The 19,360-nt window shown below is 44.6% G+C and overlaps 1 protein-coding gene across 1 annotated transcript; it reads left to right on the top strand.

Annotated features, from left to right (window-relative positions):
- The first annotated feature begins 615 nt into the window (after nt 1–615).
- On the top strand, nt 616–17,957 carry PEF1 (penta-EF-hand domain containing 1). The gene is made up of 5 exons (XM_074217665.1): nt 616–715; nt 8,169–8,469; nt 14,520–14,675; nt 15,283–15,426; nt 17,038–17,957. The coding sequence occupies exons 1-5, from the start codon at nt 692–694 to the stop codon at nt 17,265–17,267; spliced, it is 855 nt and encodes a 284-aa protein (XP_074073766.1). The 5' UTR covers nt 616–691; the 3' UTR covers nt 17,268–17,957.
- The last annotated feature ends 1,403 nt before the right edge of the window (nt 17,958–19,360 follow it).

The following is a 19,360-nucleotide window of genomic DNA, read 5'->3' as shown; positions in this document are numbered from 1 at the left end:
CAGTGTCTTTGCTAAGTGGATGGAGTACTGGCTGGGGAGGCAGAAGGAGCTGAGTTCAAATCTGACCTCAAATGGGGGTCAACTCAACAACCAAAGGGAAGAAAAAGGAGGAGGGTCTGAACCATGGAGTGGCAGGAGGAGATGAAGACCGATGAGGGAATGAGCCGGTCACCGGATTTATTTATTTTGTAGGTGAATGAATGAATGAACCAATGAACGAATGAATGAATGGACGGATGCGGGAGTTCATGCGTTGAGCTTTGAGCATCACTCCCCGGCTCCCTTGCACCTGCAACCCTCGTCCTGCAGGGGGCGCTGCTAGCCAGCCATCACCCCGCCCCCGTCCTCCCCGCAGGCCGTGACGTCATCGGGGATCGGCCGCTCTGTCATGGCTGCCGAGGCCTCTGGCTCTCTGAGGAACCAGGCCCCGTACGGGACGGCCGAGGCGCCTGCTGGGAGCGGAAGACGCAAGAGCACCGGAGCCCGAGGAAAGGGCAGTTCCAGCCGGAGCTAACCGGCCCGGGGCTAGCCGGGGAGGCCCGCGGGCCTCGCCTTGTGACGTCACGTCCGCCCAAGCCCGCCGATTCCCTCCAATCGCGGCCGAGCTCCCCTCCCTACTTTCCTCTCCTGAGCATGCGCGGCTGCGCGCGGAAACGGAAGTCCCTCCTGAAGGCCGGACGTCACTGACGCCATGTCCAGCTACCCGTACGGCCAGGTGAGTGACTCGGGGGCGGCCGCCGGGCGCGGGGAACAGCCTGGAGGGGCGGCCCGGGGCCCGGGGGTCCGCCGGGGCCTGCGCCGCGCAGGGGCACAGCCCGGGAAGCCGGGGGCGGCGCGGCGGCGGCGACGTCACATCTCGTGCCGGAGGGAGGCGGAGCCTGCCCCGCCCCCCGGGCCGCCCGCGACCCCTGCCTCGACCTCCCCGCGTGTCCGTGAGAGGGGCCCGAGACCCTCTCTGAGCTTTTACATAACAAGGACCCCTCCCCCGGCATTCCTGTTACAACACGCTCCCCCTCCGATATTATAAAACCCTCCCCCGGGGCGGCTAGATAGAGCTCCGGCCTTCGAGTCAGGAGGACCTGGGTTCAAATCCGCCCTCAGACACTTAATAATTACCTGGCTGTGTGGCCTTGGGCAAGCTACTTAACCCCATTTGCCTTGCAAAAACTAAGAACACAAACAAACAAAACCCCCTCCCCCTCAGATATTCTGTTATAAATCCCCCATATTCCTGCTATAAAGCCCTCCCCTCTGATATTCTCTTCTAAAACCCTTCCCCTCTGATAGTCTCTCTCCTAAGGCCCCTCCCTTCCAGCTCTGATCTCACAAGGTGGAGAGATAGGTTCTTAAAATGAACTTACCTTTGACCTTTATTGCTTATGGGGTAATAGGCAAATCACATCACTTCCCTGAGTCTCAGTTTTCTCATCTCTTAAAAAAGACTTAATGATCTTTCTTTTAACCCTGGATGTTAAAATTAAAGTCCCTTCCCAAATCTGAAGCAGTATTTCTCCCCTGAACCCTAGTCATAGAACTACATAATGTTAAGTCCTTCGAGATCATCTAGGCCTCCTCTGTCCCTTTATTTAATGTCTTATCCAAACGAGTTAGCAGAACCAAGACTAGAACTTCTGATGACCCATTAGGCCAAGGCAAGACTCTTTCCATTAATGTTAGGCATTCACATCTATTTAGAATTGTGATTTTTCACTATCGTTCTGAGGTACGTAACGATGATGATGATAAAATAACAATAATAGTATTAATATCTTTACTCCTATAATTTCTCTTGATCTTTATAGTAGCTTTGTGAGTAGATTTTATGGTCACTTCCTATTTTATATATTGAAGAGACAAAGACATAGAGGGTTTAAGTAAAAATTAAACTTCCTAGATTTAAATGAATTCATCAGATAGATAAAAGTTAGCTGCTAAAAGGGGCCTTAAAGATCATCTAGTCCAGATTTCAGTGGTTCTAACACTTGTATGGGGGAGAGAATTAGATCTTTATTTCCCCATAATTGGATTCTTATTTATCCATCATAATCCTGTGTTTTTATTTTTTGCATTTAAAAATATTATTTTGAGAAGTCCTTGGGCTTGTTAGTCTGCCAGTGAAGTCCATGACACAAAAAAAGTTAAGAACTCCAAATTTCCTCCAGACCCCTAAGTTAATTGACAAAGGAACTGAGACCCTTAAAGAAGAAAGCAACTTCAGTCACAGAGCTATCAAGTAGTGAAACTGAACTTCTCTGTCACATGGCCCTCGAACCCATCATTTTATCCTCTAACCAGACTTGTCATTGTCCCTTTTCCTATTTAATCTTTGTATGATACAAAGAGGAAAGAAAGAAACTTAAGAACAAAGAAACTTAAATCTAGTGAAAACAGGATGTCAACTCAAGAAACAGATAAAGGAACTTGTGTAATTTAGTGCTTACCTGGAGACAGAATGCATTAGCATCTAGCCCTTCAAACCTTCCCAGATTCTAGCTCTTCCTCATAGTCCTCATAGCTGATAGTTATCAGGTCACATTAATTAGGCCTCCACACCTCTCACGTCTATTGTCTTGCCAGTCACATCTGCTGCCCTTGTTCAGACCCTCATGACTGTTTAGTCTCTTGTTTCCAGTCTTTATCCAATCCATTCTTCACACAACTGCCAATATCAAGACAACCTTCCTTTTTACTATATCATTCTCTAGTTATTTACCTTCAGAATTAAATACAGCTCCCTTTGCTCAAAGGCTCCATTTCCTTCTGTCATTGTTTGAAGCTATTTCCCACTTCTGACAACCCTAGCAAGGGTTGAACTAATAGCTATTCCTTGACCTTATTCTCCTACCATTACTAGATGATTGAACTCCTCCCTTTTGGCATTAAGGCTCATTTCTACTGCCATCTCTTCCATGAATCTTTGCCTGATTCCCCCAATTAGTTACATTTTCTCTTGTCTTTATTTTCCTCATGATAGTTAGCTTTTATTTAGGGCTTTAAAGTTTGCAAAGCACTTTACATTTATGATCTCCTTGGAGCCTTATGACAATTCTGTGAGGTAGATGCTGTTAGATCCCCATTTTTACTTAAGAAAACTGAGGCACATAGGAGGTGAAATGACTTGACTAAGGTCACACAGCGGGTTCCTGTCCAATACCTCCAGACCCAGCTTCCTTATACTCTGTGCTGGGGGGGGGGGGGGGGCTCATGCACGCACGCACATTACAGGGACATTCCAATATCCTCAGCATGTATCATGGGTCTTAAGATAATAACTTAGAAAAGGTTTGTTGAATTTCCCAGAATTCTGAGAAATTTAAGGAGATTCTTCTATTCTTTTCATTTAACAAATGGTAAGTGACTGGTGTGTGTGACAAACGTTAAATATGCTATGTCCTAAATCATGAGTAAAAACAAGAATAAGTTCTGCCTTCAAGTGACTTCTTTTTCACGGGGTAGGGGCATTTCTGGAAATTGGTCAATCCAAGACAATCACAAAATAGACAGAAGGTAACCTGAGAAGGAAAAGCAGCTGAATCTGGAGAGAGACCTGAAGCAGAGTGAGCCATCCCAGGCTTTAGGACCAGTCATTATAGAGGTGTAGGCACAGGACACAGATGTAAGGGTGGTCCCAGGAAAAGACAAAAATGACAAACAAAGGTTAAGTTAAAACTTAATTCACCTTCTATTGAGTCTCTCTATGGCCAAGGTTGGAGAAGATCTTCAAAACCATGTAGTACACCTGACTAAGCAAGGAATAAACACAGCAGGGAAGTGCTGAGCGGGAGAGACCTCTGCTTCTTTTAAGCTGGAGTTAGGACACAAGGGCTCTTGGCCATTTCTATCCTTCAACCATAGGTTAGGCTTCTGGGACCTAGTGAACAAGCAGAAAGTGTTTTTCATGTGAGATGGAATGGAAAGTACCACTTGGAGTATCAGGAGTGTTGAAGTTGAGGCTTGTGCTTCAGACAGATCACATACGCACATCTCTGAGCCTCAGTTTCATCACCTGTAAAAATGACAGTGATATTTGCTTCACATGGTAGTTGTGAGGAATACATTTTGTAAACCCTGAAGTGCTGTAGAACTGTGAACTTTGTTATTCAGGAGTGGCAAAATCATTATAGCGATGATTAAGTGCAGAAGGGAATGAATGGGATTTGGTCCAGAACAAATTGGCCAGAGGATGCTTCTTTCTCTATTTACTCTTATATTCCATCACAGCAAAACCTAAATGCTTAGACTGTCTTAAATGAAACATGTTTGATTTTGATGGATTGGAATTAACACTTTTCCTCCCCTTCTTCTCCATCTGCCCATGTCCACCATTCTTGGCCCATTTCAAATCTTCCCTATTCCATAATCCCTAATATTTGAAAGGCAGCAAGATATAGTAGGCTTAGCCCTGGATATGGAGTCAGAAGGCCAGAGCTAGCTGTGTTACCAGAGGTAAGGCTCTTCACCTCTCTGAGTATCAGTTTACTCATCTGTAAAACAGGTATCACAATGAATATTTGCCAACCCTTTCCTTGTAACATGGGGCATGCCACTGCTCTCTTGGAACTCCATTTCTTCTTTCTGTAAAAGAAGCAGTAGAAGTATTTACCCTGCCTGCCTTACAAGGTGTAAAGGTCAAGGGTGGGTGGGAGAAGTATGAGAATTTTTATGGAAATTCCCTAAATTACCCTCAGAACTCAAAGCATTTATTGTCTATACCCTCACTATGGCACTGGATTATAATTAATTTAGGATTTAATTATTTATCAGTGTCTATTGTGTATCAGTGCCTGGGTATATCTGTTGCTTGTGGTCTCTGACCATAGTCCAATCTCCATAGGGCAAAGTATTCTGCTTGGAAACCATGATTGAGTTGGTAAGGTCACTTTATGAGTAATTATTTAATTGAATTACTGTAAATTACTTAAGACCTCAGTTATATAGTGTAACTGTTCATTGTGGGTAACCATGCTGAAAGGATTTTCTGCAAGCTGAATTATCTAAGAAGATCAGTGAGTAGTGATGTGATACAACCCAGGGGACAGAAGAAATTCTTTTTTCCCTGCTTCTCCCCACCCCCGACCTCCCTATCCTTTTTCTCCAAATCTCCTGGGCAGCCACACTCAAATGTTGTTTCACACCTCACTAAGTCTTGTTCCTACCCTCCCTAGCCCTCCCTCCCAGGCAGAACAGTGAGACTCTGGAGAATTTAAGCCTTTTACTGCAACTTCTGGTAACTTTCCACTGACTTGGCACTATGTGCAGATGTAGAAACTCCAGTAGTAGGAGAATCCCTTCTGACTTAGAGGTAGAGGGAGGTAAATGGTATGGGGATCCCATGTTGGAGTGGGAAAAGATCAGAGGGTCATGAAGGTCCTCTAGTCCGGAACTCTTCATTTTAGGATACAGAGAATCTGTAACTCAGCCCAAGGTAACCCTTCAGCTCACTTTGCTATGCTGTTCTGCCTTATACCACTGTACCTCAAAGTAGTGACCCCCATTTCTATAATGAATTAAGGCCTAAAAGTTTTAAGAAAACAGTTTTGAGGATATAAAGTGACTTGTTCAATATGGAATTTAACCCTGGTGTCCTTATCTGTCTAGGGTGGAATAAAGAAATTTCTGGGCCCCTGCCTCACCAAAGGAGGTCTCCAGGTCACTAATAAGTTGGCAATTGTTGATTTCTGGATTCATAACTGGTGATTTAGGGAGCTTTGCCTTTTCCCTCACTCATTTAATTGTTCTTCAGAACAGTGGTCGTTGACATTAACATAGGCTTTAAGCTTTTCAGAGCACTTCATATATATTCTTCTTTGATTCTCCCAAACACCCTGGCATAGGGGGTTGTTGTCCCCATTTTTACAGATGAGGAAACTAATGTTGAGACAGGTTAAGTGACCAACTAGGGTGAATGCAGCGATGAGTCTGAGATAGCAGTCAAATTCAAGTGGTCCCAACTCCAGTCACAGGGGGCTCCTGGCTCTTAGGGGCAGTTCTCTATGCACAAATGTCATACTGCCTCCTTGAGGGAGTATTATGCCTGTTTTTACAGAAAAAATTAATTGAGTCTCAGAGATGCTGATTGATGTTCCTAGAACCAGGTTTTAACCCAGTTATCATCTGATTTGAAATTGAAAGGCTTTCTTATTCTGTCCTGTTCCCTTCTTATGTAAAATTTGTCTCTTCCTCAGTTCTACATGCAAAAGGTACTTAATAAATGAATTAATGTGCTAAGTGCAAAAGTACATTCCAAGTGCTATGAGAGATTTTACTCAATTCAACAACCATTTGTCAGTGTCAGTGGTTATTCTGAGACAAATTCTGCTCTTAAGGAGATTTGAATAAAGAGAGGAGAAATCATGTCCTGCTCCAGAGCCTATTTTAGTATTTGTGTGTTTTAGATACAACAAAGTAAGGGTTTAAGCTGTTTTACCCAGAGTATGGAATTTAACTAAACTTAAGGATGTAAGCACCAATTTCAGAGAGCTGGCACTTGTCCCTGACTATTCTCATGACCTTTATTCCTTGACTTTTTTGAATACTTCCTGGGCTGTACATTGGACCCAACCTCCAGAAAGCAGGAGATGGGTGTGTATCTGCTCCAACTTTTACCAGCTTTGACATCCTGGGGCGGGGAGATCCATTCAAGCAACTTGCCCTGGGCAGGCCCATTTCTCAGTGACTTTATAATCTAAAGGGAAAGTATGCATACAAATAACAATGATATAAGAAGTGAAATAAATATAAAGGAGAACTCTGAGACTTGGGGAAAGAGACAGGAGAAACTTGAAGAGAGAGAGAGACAGATGACTTTCATTTGGTGGAGTCAGGAATAGCTTCCAGGAAGATCTAGTGCCCTAACCAGGCACTAAAGGAGACCTGAGTTTGAACACAAACTCTGACCCTGTGGTCATGGGCTAGTCATGCAACCTCCCGAACCTCAGTTTAATTCTTTATAAAATGAGGAAAAATAGCATATTCCTTTCATAAGATTGTTGTGAGGAAAGTGCCCTGAAGGCCTTCAGTTCATTTACAAACAGAATTTGGTGCAGTCAGAACACAAGCCTCCCCTTTGTTGGGCAGTATTTTTTTCATGGTACCATACTGAATGAGTCTTCAAAAAAACAGAATCCTAGAATCTCAATATTGGAAGGGATTTCAGAGGCCACCTATTCCAATCTGTTCCTAACAAGAATCCTCTCTACCAAAGGGGACATCCAGCCTTCCCTCAAAAACGCCAAGTGATGGAGAAAGTCCTGCCTTGGGGCCTTCTTGGCGAAGCCTGTGGACCCCTTCTACAAAGAATGTTTTTGAATGCATAAAATGAAATTTGTAGGATTACAAAGAAATTCAATTATTGAGGGGGCGGCTAGGTGGCTCAGTGGCTAAAGCACCGGCCCTGGAGTCAGGAGTAGCTGGGTTCAAATCCGGTCTCCAACACTTAATAATTACCTAGCTGTGTGGCCTTGGGCAAGCCACTTAACCCCATTTGCCTTGCAAAAACCTAAAAAAAAAAAAATTCAATTATTCAAATAGTTATAAAAAGCATTTTTTAAAAACCAGGTTCATGGACCTAGGTTAAAAACTGATAATTTGGAAGTAGTCTCTTACTTTACTTTGGGATCATCTTAATTCTTAAAAAGTTTTCCTTACATCCAACCTAAATCAGCCTTTTGATAACTCCTACACATTGCTTTTGTTCTGTTCTTGGAGCCACGAACAGATCATGTCCATGTCTATATGGCAGTTATTGAATCTTCTCTTTCCCAAGCTGAATATCACCAGTTTCTTTAATAGAATCTTCTGTTTCATATTCTCTAGTCTTTTTATCTTTCTGGTGCCCTGCTCTTGAGTATTCTGTAGCTTGACAGTGCCCTTCCTAAAATGTGGCACCCTGACTATTTATTTTCTCATTGACCTCTGATTCAGTAAGTGACAACAGGGATTGCTGCCTCCTCTGGGTTTATCTGATCACTGAGCTCCAGGGAGCAAACTAGAAAACCCTGACTTCAGCTTATTTGTCACAGCCTTCAGTCACACCTCTGCTCCACTTCTTGTCTTGCCTTCTCTAAAGCCCAAGAGTTGCTGGGAAGTTCCTTGAACAAGTGTAAGGGGGCTTCTTCCCAAATTTGTGTCACTGCTCTTACTCTTGATATCTTTCTTCCTTTCCACAGGGCTACCCAGGAGCTGCTGGACAGGCCCCAGGAGCCCCACCAGGCAGTTATTACGCAGGACATCCCCAGTATGGAGGGGGGCTACCCCCTGGTGGGGGTTATGGAGGCCCAGCTCCTGGAGGGCCCTACAGAGCACCATCTGGTGGTGGGGCCTATGGACATCCCGGCCCTGGGGGGCTCCCCTCATCAACTCCTGGAGGACCCTATGGAGGCTCTGCCCCAGGAGGTCCTTACGGCCAGCCTGCTACAAATCCTTATAATACCCCTCAGCCAGGACCTTATGGACCAGGCCCATCAGCAGGTGAGTAGAAGGGGAAAGCTTCCTCTCTGTCTATCTCTACCTCTGCCTCACTCTTCTGAATGAACTGTGACTTTCAGTTCATTACCTCTGCTTTGCCTTCCTTTTCTTTACTTCACAGTCTTGATTATTTAAGTTAGTTCACATCTACCCTCTTCTGCCTGAATCCCTGCTCCCTTTATCCTGATGCTGCTCATCCCTTACCATTCCCCAGCTCTACTATTCCAGCATTGTTCGTCTACCTTTTTCTCAGAGTCCCTTTAACATGGGTTCTTTCCTTTTTTTTTCCATCTTTGTCGATGAAATTGAGAAATAAATCTTAGGTTTTCATTTGCATGTTGCATACCACCCCTACCACCCCTCTGCTTCTGCTCCTGCTGTAGAATGCCCCTGAAGAAATTGGCTCAACTGTGCTCTAAGCACCGTCCATGGAGGGACCTGGTCTACCTAAGCCCTCACTGCTGCCAGGCAATCTTTGTGTTTTCCCTGACTATTATACTCCCCAGTGTGGTTGTTTTCCCAGATTTTTCCTTCTTTTCCTCAGAACTTTATGTTCTCCATTCTCTCCTCCTTTGTTCCATCTCTGACACAGAAATAGCCTTTTATCACTCGCTCCTTCCTCCCACCTTCAGTCTAATTTGCTACATTGGCTTTCTCCTTACTGTTTTCAGGTCTTACCCATGTGCCCACATCTCCCCTATTCTAATAAACCAGAATCCCCTCAAACTGCCCTGCAGTTCTCCTTGTGCATTCAGCTTCCTGAGAAAAGGTGTATATGTTCATTGGTTTCTCTTGTTCATACCCAACACCTAGTAGGTGCTTAATAAATACTTGTTCATTAATCTGTCTCCCACTCCCACTGCTCTGCTACTCTCAAGCATTTCATAAGGGCTAAAACCTGCACTGAAGTCTCACCCTACTTGAACTTTCCACAGTTTTTGACATTGTTAACTTTCCCCCACTCCCATCTCCTCTCTCCTTTGCTTAACTGCTCACCTGCCTTCGCTTCTGTGACATCTATTCCCTTTGGTTCTCCTACTTGCCTGATCATCCATAGCTTCCCTTCTCAATGTGAGTGTGTCTCCCTAGGCCCTTCCTGTCCTAGTCCCTGTTTTCTCTCAAGGTGGTTTCATCTTCATGTCAGGAGATGGGAGTGAGTGTTAGTCAGGTCTCAGTGCAGATAAATGATTTCTGTATTCCTTTGTCTAGTCTTATTCTTTCTCTCCTAAACTCTAATCCCACATCATCAACTGCCTGTTGGCCATCTTCCCCAATGTCCATCAGGATCTCAAGATCAACATATCCAAAATAGAATTAATTATTATCTTCCTCTAAAAACTGCCCTCCTCCAGATTTCCTTTTTTCTGTTGAGGTTCCTACTTTATCCTAGTCACCAAAGTTCACAGCCTTAGAGCCATATTAGTCTCAGTTTGGATGTATTGCTTATTATCCTTTTTTATTGTTCTCTCAGTCCTGCTTTCTTTGCTCTGCATCAGTTCATATATATCTTCTGTGTTTCTCTGAATTCCTTATACTTATCATTTCTTAATATGCAATCATATATCATGAAATCCTTATATCATGCTCTATTCAGCCTTTTTCCAATTAATAAGGATGTACTTTATTTCCAGTTTTTTTGTGCTTCTACAATTTTTTTGTATGTCTGGTGTACTTTTCTTTTGATTGGATACCTTTTTTTCAGGCACAAGGATGTAAATAGTTTAGTCACATTACTCACTTAATTCCAAATTGTGTTCTAGGACAGTTGACTCAGTTCACCCACAGCTCTACTATTCCAACATTGTTCATCGACCTTTTTCTCAAAATCCCTTTAACATGGGCTCTTTCCTCTTCTTTTCATCTTTGTCGATGAAATTGAGAAATTGCATTTTGCACATCGTTAGTGATTTGGAGCATTTTAAATATTCTTCTTTTGGAAACTTGTTTGTGGACTTACCAGTTCCTTACTTTGTTCCTAACCTGACCACATTGGATTCAGCAGTGAAAAGGATATTTTAAAGAAGGGCCCCTAACTTTGAAACCAGATCCCAGCATTGTTTCCAGTTTGCCCCTGTAGAATATTGACCTTGAATTTTTGTGCTTGATTGATGATAGGCTTTCTGATGTACTTGAAGCTGCTGGTTTGAAAAAGCGTTTCTTCAGTGCTCCTAGATAAAACATGTTTCCATCACCATTCACATGACTACCTGCTTTTACAGAAAACCATCAAGAAATCTCATCTCGATTCGATGAGCATCCTTCTATAAGACTGTCTGTGTCCACAGCCTCTGCAGAGTCGCATGGGGCTCATCTCAAAGATGACCACTCAGCCAGGAAGTCCAGGTTGTGGAGGCAAACTTTTCTGGTCTCAAACCAACCTTTTAATCTTTCCATTCACTGTTGATTGACTCAGGAAGGGTGTGCAACTGTGGGTGGACAGTCTGATCTATGCAGTCATCAGAACTAACTTTCAGCCCCCAGGTAGCAGAGTTAAGCTAGCAGAGGAAGATGTTTGATTCCTCTGCCTGGCTAACAACAAACCAGTTGCCTTGATCAGTGTGTGGATGAAATATTAATGATTCTAGCAATGACCAGAGGGATAGTGGTATTTAGGCATTATGAATGATGTGAGACAGAGGTGTCACTGGGGACCTCAGTCTGGAGGATTGCCCAAACCGGATGAAAATGGAATTGGGAAATATTTAACAGATAATATCACATTTTAAAACTTAAGTCAACATGCAGCCTGCAGGAATCTTTATAAGGTAAAGATTGGTGGCCTCTATTTAACGTTGACACTACAGATATAAGGAATGCTATGAGTTTCATGTTGTCATAATGAAGCACTATCTACCATAGTACACCAGCAGCTTCTGAACCCATGGAATTACCCAACTTGGGGAATAGCAGCAAATTAACAAGTCAAAAAATTCTTCTGTGTGTACTCGCTTTCAGATACCCAAGAGGCTTAACAGGGCAGCATTCACGATCCTTGTATTAACATTAATCTTCCTTTCTTAGGGAAAGGGGGCCAGAGAGGGGCAGGAGCCCTGTAATTGGAAATTCTTCAGCTCAGAGAAAAAAAATTCTTTGACCTCATATATTATATTGACCACGTTAAAATATATATATATATAGGCTCTTAGTGTTGTATATTTGTATCAGTTCTGTATATAAATTATATAACTTAGGTATCAAACTTTTATCAGAAATATATAGGGCCAGGATTTTTTACCTAATCATTTTGGTTGCATTGATTTTGTGCCAAAACTTTTTAATAATATAGAATTGAACTTTTCTGTTTTGCCTTTTATGATCTCCTTTCTCTTGTGTTTCATTCTGAATTCCTCCCCAAACCAAATTGTGAAAGATACTCCCTTCTAGTCTCCCCTATTTTTTTTTTTATTATATGGTCTTTTATGGATAGGTCATTTACCCATTTGGAGTTTATTATAGCCTATAAGGTAAGGTGCTGATCTGATGGGGTTTTCTGCCAGCCTGCTTCCAGCTATCACAGCAGTTCTTGTCATATAGAGTCCTCCCCTCTTGATTTATTGAGCATTAGGCTGCTCTCTTTATGTTTATTTCTTTATAAATCTTGCTTGCCTAGTATGTTTCACTGATCTATTTTTTAACTAATACCAAATAGTTTAATGGTTACTGTTTTATATCCTTACTCTGGGAAGAATCAGTCCTACCTAGTTTCCTGGGCCTAGTTCAGGGGACCAAAGGCAAGATTGAAAACACAGGATAATAAAAGAGCAGGACTAGCCTCTCACTTTACTGGGATAATTTGGAGAACTTTAAAGGCCAAAGAGAGAACTAGCAACAAAGGAACAGTGAGGGAGGAGAAGACAGAAGACAACCTACAGAGCTGAGAGAGAGGGAGGAGAAAAGGAGGATAGGACAAAGATTGAAGACACTGTAAAAGAAGAGAAGCCTTGGATTGTGAGACTGAGGGAGAAATGAGGCCCATCCATCTAAAGTAGGCTTTCCTCTCTACTAGCTTGCATCAGCACTGCCATGGCCTGCCTGAGCCATGGACACCAATCTACAAGCTTGGCAGTTTGAGGTTTATTCAGGCACTTTCTTGAAGGGCTCCCCAGGAATGGTATTGCTGTAAAAGCAAAAAAAAAAAATCTATGCTCACAGGCTATTCTCAGGAGAGTGGCTCAGGCTCCCAGCAGTTCTGGGCTTGCTGAGCCAGCAGCTTTAACTTGTTGAAGCTCTGAAGCTTCCATCTGTTTGCTCTTAACACATCTAGTATCAGACTGGATTTTATTTTTCCTCTTTTCTTTTCACTCTAAACCTAGACAAAGCCTCCAATAGAGTCATCCTAGTCACTCATTCCCAGCATGGTCCTACCTGGACATTTGGCCTCAGTTTCTTTCTCTGTAAAATGAGTGTTCAGTATCATATAGTTAATCTCTAAGGTTTCCTTCAGATCTGACATTGTATATTACAAAACTCCTTCCTGCTCTGACCTTTGGTGTCCTGCAGTTGTTTTCATTTGATAGTATTCTAAGAATCTTGCCATCCCTGCTATTTGAATAATCTATGATTCTTCAGGAGTAGTCTCAGATAGCTTCTGTAGGCCATACACAGAAAGCAGTTCTCTTGCCTCCGTTTCTTGTTCACTTTGCCCCTTTCCACCCATCCAGTTTTCCCTCTCCTGCCATCCCCCATAGTTGCCATACTAAGGCATTAGCTGAATTTTTCTTGAATCTCCTAGAACTCCCTATCTGTAGAAACCTGATGTTTCCTCAGTTGAGCACAGCTGGACAACCTCCTTTCCCTCAATATGCCATCTCTTCCCCCATTTCCTAATTTTTAATAATTTGGATCTTCCCTTCCCTATCCCCAAGTGACATTCTTCAGCATTTCATCAGGGTAAAGAGGTAACCTTGGCCTCTTAGAACCTGTAGAGTGTAAACTTTGACAGAGCTGACCACTCTGGAATGCCCCAGGTGTGGGCCTAAGGATGGAATATATCCTTTGAAGACCAGCCTAGCTGAAAGCCCAGAAACCCTTCCCCTGAAGGTAGTTCATGAATACAGATGTTTTTCAGCCACAGCAACTAATGAAACTTTCTAGTAGACCTAAGAGGTTTTGGGGGCTTATCTATATCTGCTCCAATGGAATCATTGTTCTTTGAATGATACTTGCTACACAGAGACTGATCCATAGTGAATTAAAAGTTCAAAATAAACGGCATCATTGACCTTTTAATTTTTACATATTGTTATGTAATATAGACCTGTTAGAATTTTATTAACTCAGTCTACAAACTATAAACCCAACTTCTCTCTAATAGAAGACAGACTTTCCTTATATTTTTACCCACTTCTCTTCAAGTTGTGAGCCCTCTTCCAGAACCCTCCTCACTCCTTTATTAGAGACCACTCAAATTTCAAGAAGTTTGGTGGCCTTCCCAAAAGGTCAGCCCTCCCCATTCCACAGCTGGTGATATATTTTCTGTCTCGGGCAACTAGCACACATTTATGAAGCCAGTGCCTTGTATTTAGTGCTAAAGATACAAAAATGATAAAATCCCCTGGACTTGCTCATTCCATCAGTGTAACAATCAGGCACAATTTTGGGGTATCTGTGATGTAGAATATATCTGTATCCAGAGAAAGAATTGTGGAGTTTGAACAAAGACCAAAGACTATTCCCTCTAATTTTAAAAAGCCATTATCTTACATAATTTTGCTATCTCTTATACTTTGTTTCTTCCTTAAGGATATGATTTCTCTCTCATCACATTCAACTAAGATGAATGCATACCATGGAAACAATACAAAGACTAACAGACTGCCTTCTGGGGGGTGGGAGGGGGAAAGCAAAATTGGGGGGGGGGTTGTAAAATTCAAAATAAAGAAAATCTTGCTTAAAAAAAAGATACAATCCCTACTCTCAAGGAGCTTATACTTGCTTGGCATTGGTCTTTCTCTTAGAAAGCAGGGAGAGAGATATGTTATCCCCATATGCCTGACCTTGGGAATTGGAATCAGAGACCTGACCCAGGTTCTACAATCTGCTTGCTCTCCTAGGCAACATTCCTCCTGGTGTAGACCCCGAGGCATACTCCTGGTTCCAGACAGTGGATTCAGATCACAGTGGCTACATCTCTGTGAAGGAGCTCAAGCAGGCTTTGGTGAACTCCAATTGGTCCACATTCAATGATGAAACCTGTCTGATGATGATAAGTGAGTCCCAACCCTTCCCCCCATTCTGCCTTTACACTTTCTGCTCCCTGAAGGGCAAACCAGTGAAATCCCTCATATCTGGTGGTTCTGTTCTCCAAAGGTGACTGACTCACTGGAAATCGCTTCATCTGGTGGGTGGCAATCTGGTATTGGATCCAGGAGGAGCACTGCCTCCTAGGTAGGATATAGGGCCACCTTGTTCTAGGCAGTGAACTCAGGGATTCGGTTAAGAGACCTTAGGTTGAATTCCAGATTCTAGGGTGAACCTGGGAAAGTTTTCTCCTTTCTGAGGCTCTGTTTCTTCTGTGATGCTGCCTCCAAGAGAAGTTTAGACTCCAAAGAGATTCAGACATGTTAAGCTCTGTCAACTCTAGAAACCCCAATGAGTTAGTGGTAGAAACAGTGGCATGAAAACTGGAAGAACCAGCTAGGAAACTGCCCAGAGAACCTAGAACCATATTCTAATTCAGGCCTCCTTCTGTGTCCTTTATCATGTTGAGATTTGTCTCCCCTGCAGTGAAGAAGTGGTCAGAGCTTAGGAGATCAGGTGCTTGGTCCTTGGTTTTCAGTGATCAGAGCCTCCTTGATCCCAATCCCTCCCTTTCAGACATGTTTGATAAGACCAAAACAGGCCGAATCGATCTCTTTGGCTTCTCTGCCTTGTGGACCTTTATCCAACAGTGGAAGAACCTCTTCCAGCAATATGACCGGGACCACTCGGGCTCCATCAGCTACAATGAACTGCAGCAAGGTGAGCTGGCCCTTAGAGTCTGTACCCATCCTTGCTTCCCAAGGAGTCAAAGGGATGATGTGTCCTTCTGCCTCTCCCCCAGGTCTCATGCTCCATGACCCTTCAAGACCTGCTACGTTCCCAGCTTGGCCACGATAACAGTCATGGTGAAAGCCTAGCATTTGATGCCAAGGACTAGACTAGGAGCAGCTCCCCTGCAACTAAACCAGAAAGTTAGGATCTACAGATTCTATCCAGATCCCTGGCCTTTGTTGTATGGTTTAACCTAAGATTCAGGGAGTTGGGAGCAGATCCAGTCCAAGTGGGGGCAAGGTCTCATGTGACCCTGTGCCATCAAGAAGGAAGATTGCCCTTCACTGTTCTCCCACTCCAGTCCCTCCCACAAAGACAGGATCATAAGGAGCAGAGGCTGCAGACTCACCAAAGAATTGATGCAGCAAAGTAGGAAATGGTCTTGGGGATATTTACTGCATTAATTTGGTAAGAATTGGACAACAAGCTCTTGGTTACCTGCTAAGAGAATCCTGAGGATTCTACCCCCTTAGAGTCATTGATTTCAGTTCCCGATAAGTAACCTGATCAGCAGTCTTGAGTTTCCTCTCTCTACCCATTGGTCAGGAAAAAAGTTGGGGCCTAAATAGCTGATTAATTGGATGAAGAAGCATCATCTGCAAGGCCTTGAATAACCAATTAGGTGATTGTCTGGTGTCACATGGACTGAGGTGGGGGAGGGGGCTAGTAAGGTTTAAAGACTGCTTCCTGAACCCCAGAAGTGGTCAGACCTGCAGGACCCACTTCTAAGGTCCCACAACTTCCCCTTTCATTGAGTAAGGATTGTGTCTGAGGACAGTTCAGACCCCCTTGTGGCCAGCTCTGGATGCTAGGGGATTTGCGGGATGTTAGAGAAGAACCACAGAACTTAGAACAGAAAGGGACCCTCGAGGCTGTCTGACCTTCATTTTTCAGATGAGGAAGTGGAGACCCAAAGGTGCAACTTGGGCATGGTCACTCAGTAAATTATTGCCTCTGCACTCTTGCTGTTTACTGGCCCTTCACACAGGGAGCTTGCAATCTTGCTGGGGAGAAGGGTTGCTCGATTCAGATAGGCACCTCACTTCCTCTGTCTGAACCTCAGTTTCCCCATTTCAAGTGAGAGATTGTCCTCACTGCTTTTTATGTCTATGCCTATGCTCATCGGGTGTCCTGGGAGTTTGGAGGAAGTGGGTAGGCCAGGAACAAAAGGATGGAAGGGGAAGCAGCCTATGGGTAGAGGGTGAAAGTTTACTCAGTGGAGCTAATGCTGAACTTGGAGCTAGAAGAGCTGGCTTTGAGTCCTGACTCTGCCACAGAGTACCTCTTGCCTCTTCTGTGAAATGAGGCAGTTAAACTTAGCCATCTCTCCAGTCCCTCCAAGCTAAAGGTCTCTGATCCTGTATTGGCAGGGCAGAAAGCCTGTTTTGATTGATTGGATAAGTTTTGGGGCCTCCCTTCCAGTTCTATCGTGTCCTGACAATGTGTGAACCCTTGCTAGTCTCCATGGATACTCGACCATCATTCTTGCATAAACTAAGATGGTTCTAGGTCAGTCTGGGTGTTTGTCCTTCCTTCCAGCTCTATCTCAGATGGGCTACAACCTGAGCCCCCAGTTCACCCAGCTCCTGTTCTCTCGGTACTACCCGCGTTCTGCCAATCCTGCCATGCAGCTGGATCGCTTCATCCAGGTGTGCACCCAACTGCAGTTGCTGACCGAGGCCTTTCGAGAGAAGGACACAAGCATGCAGGGCAGTGTCCGGCTCAGCTTTGAGGAGTTCCTCATCATGACAGCCTCACGGATGTTATGACCTCACAGTGCATGACTTCTCTTAGGGGCAGAGCCAGAGGGGATGCTTGAGACTGGAGATCCAAGAACCTTGAAGAAACTTCCCTTGCCCCCCAAACTGGAAACAGGGGTTTCTTCCCTCTCTTCTCCCTCCTTTCACCACTGCCCCCTGAAGAAAGTAGAGCTCCCCTTTCTTTGAGCGTTAACATTCCCAGAAAGGAGTCTTAGAACCCGATCGAGACTGCTGTGGACATGGGGAGGAGTGGCTGACCCTGGGGCAGTACAGCTGTGAGTACCCTCCCCCAGGCCTCAGCTTGCTTCCAGGCCTGGCAGATATAAGGCTCAGCCCTTTTGGCTCAAGATTTCAGGTGTCTTGGTCAGTTCAGGCCTTTGCATTCAGACTAGGCTTGTGGCCTAGTGGTCTATGTCAATGCTAGCTTAACTCTTACCACCATTTATCCTCACTTCCTTATGTCATTTTATATTAGACAGACTTGAGTTTTCTGAAGATGAAACAGAGACCAGGGCAGGGCATTTCCCATTGAACCCTTTGCTGCCTAGCCCCACACTGTGCCCATGCTGCTTGGGTATTCAGGAGCTCTCCTGCCCACCCCATGTTGCCTGCTGTTGCCAATGCATCTATGTTGTCAATCTGTAGGGGCCAAAAGTTCAGCACATCCATAAGCTTCAATAAAGGGGTGCTACCTCACAAGCTCATCTCTTGTCCTCATTTTGTTACTCCCAAAAAACAGAGGCCCCCTGACCAGTCAAGGAGCTGGTGGGAATGGTCAGTTGGGCTTAGGACTCTAGTGAGCCAAGCGGTCTTTGCAACCTCCCCATAAGTGACCTCTGCCCTAGACTGAAGCATGGTGCCTTGCCCCCACACTGTGGGGACTTCAGATGGTTCCTCCTCCCGCTGTGGACATGGATGTTTATCCTAACATTGAACTTGACTGTCAAGTCTTTGGAATTCTAAAGCATCATGCCAGTGCTTTCTTGCTGGAGGAGCCCCTCATTGTTACTGTCTTGCTTTACATTGAGCCACAGTCTGCTTCCCTTCCTCTGTTTCCCTGTTCTGATGGTGCCCAGTCCTCCCACATGATGGCCCTTCATGAACTTGGACATCAATCATCCTCTAAATCTTTTTTAGGCACAGTTGGAGATACCTGGGCTTGCTCCCTGCACAGGTTTATCCCCTTTCCTTACCCAGCCAAGTTCACAGTTTCTGCCCCAAGCCCCTAGGAAATAGCAGATAGCCCAGGACTGGCCATCCTTCCACTGGAGACACCTCCAAGCAGGCCTGGCAGTTGAGGGCATCCTCGGCCTTAGACAGTGGCCAGTCCTTTGGATTGGCTTTGTTGGGACCCATTTCCCACCTCTGGCTCCCCTGGAAGAAGGCTCGTTGTGAGAAAGAAGGCCACTTCAGAAGCCCTGGGGTAGGTGGCTATTATGAGACCCTGACTTCAACTCTATGTAAGGGAAAATTTCCAAAGCACTGTCCTGAAGAAGTGGGCTATCTGGCTAAGTTCCTTTGGGGGTGGCTAGGTGGTGCAGTGGATAAAGCACCGGCCCTGGAGTCTGGAGTACCCGGGTTCAAATCCAGTCTCAGCTGTGTGGCCTTGGGCAAGCCACTTAACCCCATTTGCCTTGCAAAAACCTAAAAAATTAAAAAAAGGTGGGCCAGTATTAAACCTGGAGACAGGAAACCCTGAATTCAGGTGCAGCCTCAGCCCTAGTGTGGCTGCAGTATGACCAGAGAAGTCACTGCCCTCAACTGAAAAAGGATAGCAATACCTTTGTTCTAAGGAGGCTGTCTCTCTCTCTCTCTCTCTCTCTCTCTCTCTCTCTCTCTCTCTCCACTTGTAGAAGCTATGGTGGCAGTTCCAAGGCCCCTCCTGACTGATTCTGTGACTGGGGGAGCTGTGCAGCCCCTCAGTGATGAGCAGTGAAACCTTCCAGCAAGGAATCCAACTGTCATTAAAGCAGCTGGAGCCGAACAGAAAGTGAGATCAGAGGGGAGCGCTGCAGGCCATTAAAGATGAGCAGAGCCAGGGGTCAGGGCTAGAGCATCTTGGTCAGCCAGATGTCCAAGGCTCCCCTTGGCAGAGCTCTGCT

The sequence above is a fragment of the Macrotis lagotis genome, chromosome 1 (genome assembly GCF_037893015.1).
Source record: "Macrotis lagotis isolate mMagLag1 chromosome 1, bilby.v1.9.chrom.fasta, whole genome shotgun sequence".
Lineage (NCBI taxonomy): Eukaryota > Metazoa > Chordata > Mammalia > Peramelemorphia > Peramelidae > Macrotis > Macrotis lagotis.
The sequence above is the reverse complement of the archived record's forward strand: the minus strand, read 5'-3'. Positions and strand labels throughout refer to the sequence as shown.

Excerpts from the sequence above, each read along its gene's own strand:
- PEF1 (XM_074217665.1), top strand. The coding sequence starts at position 692 with ATGTCCAGCTACCCGTACGGCCAG. Across the intron at positions 716-8,168 it reads CCAGCTACCCGTACGGCCAG|GGCTACCCAGGAGCTGCTGG; the intron begins GTGAGTGACTCG and ends TCCTTTCCACAG. Across the intron at positions 8,470-14,519 it reads TGGACCAGGCCCATCAGCAG|GCAACATTCCTCCTGGTGTA; the intron begins GTGAGTAGAAGG and ends TTGCTCTCCTAG.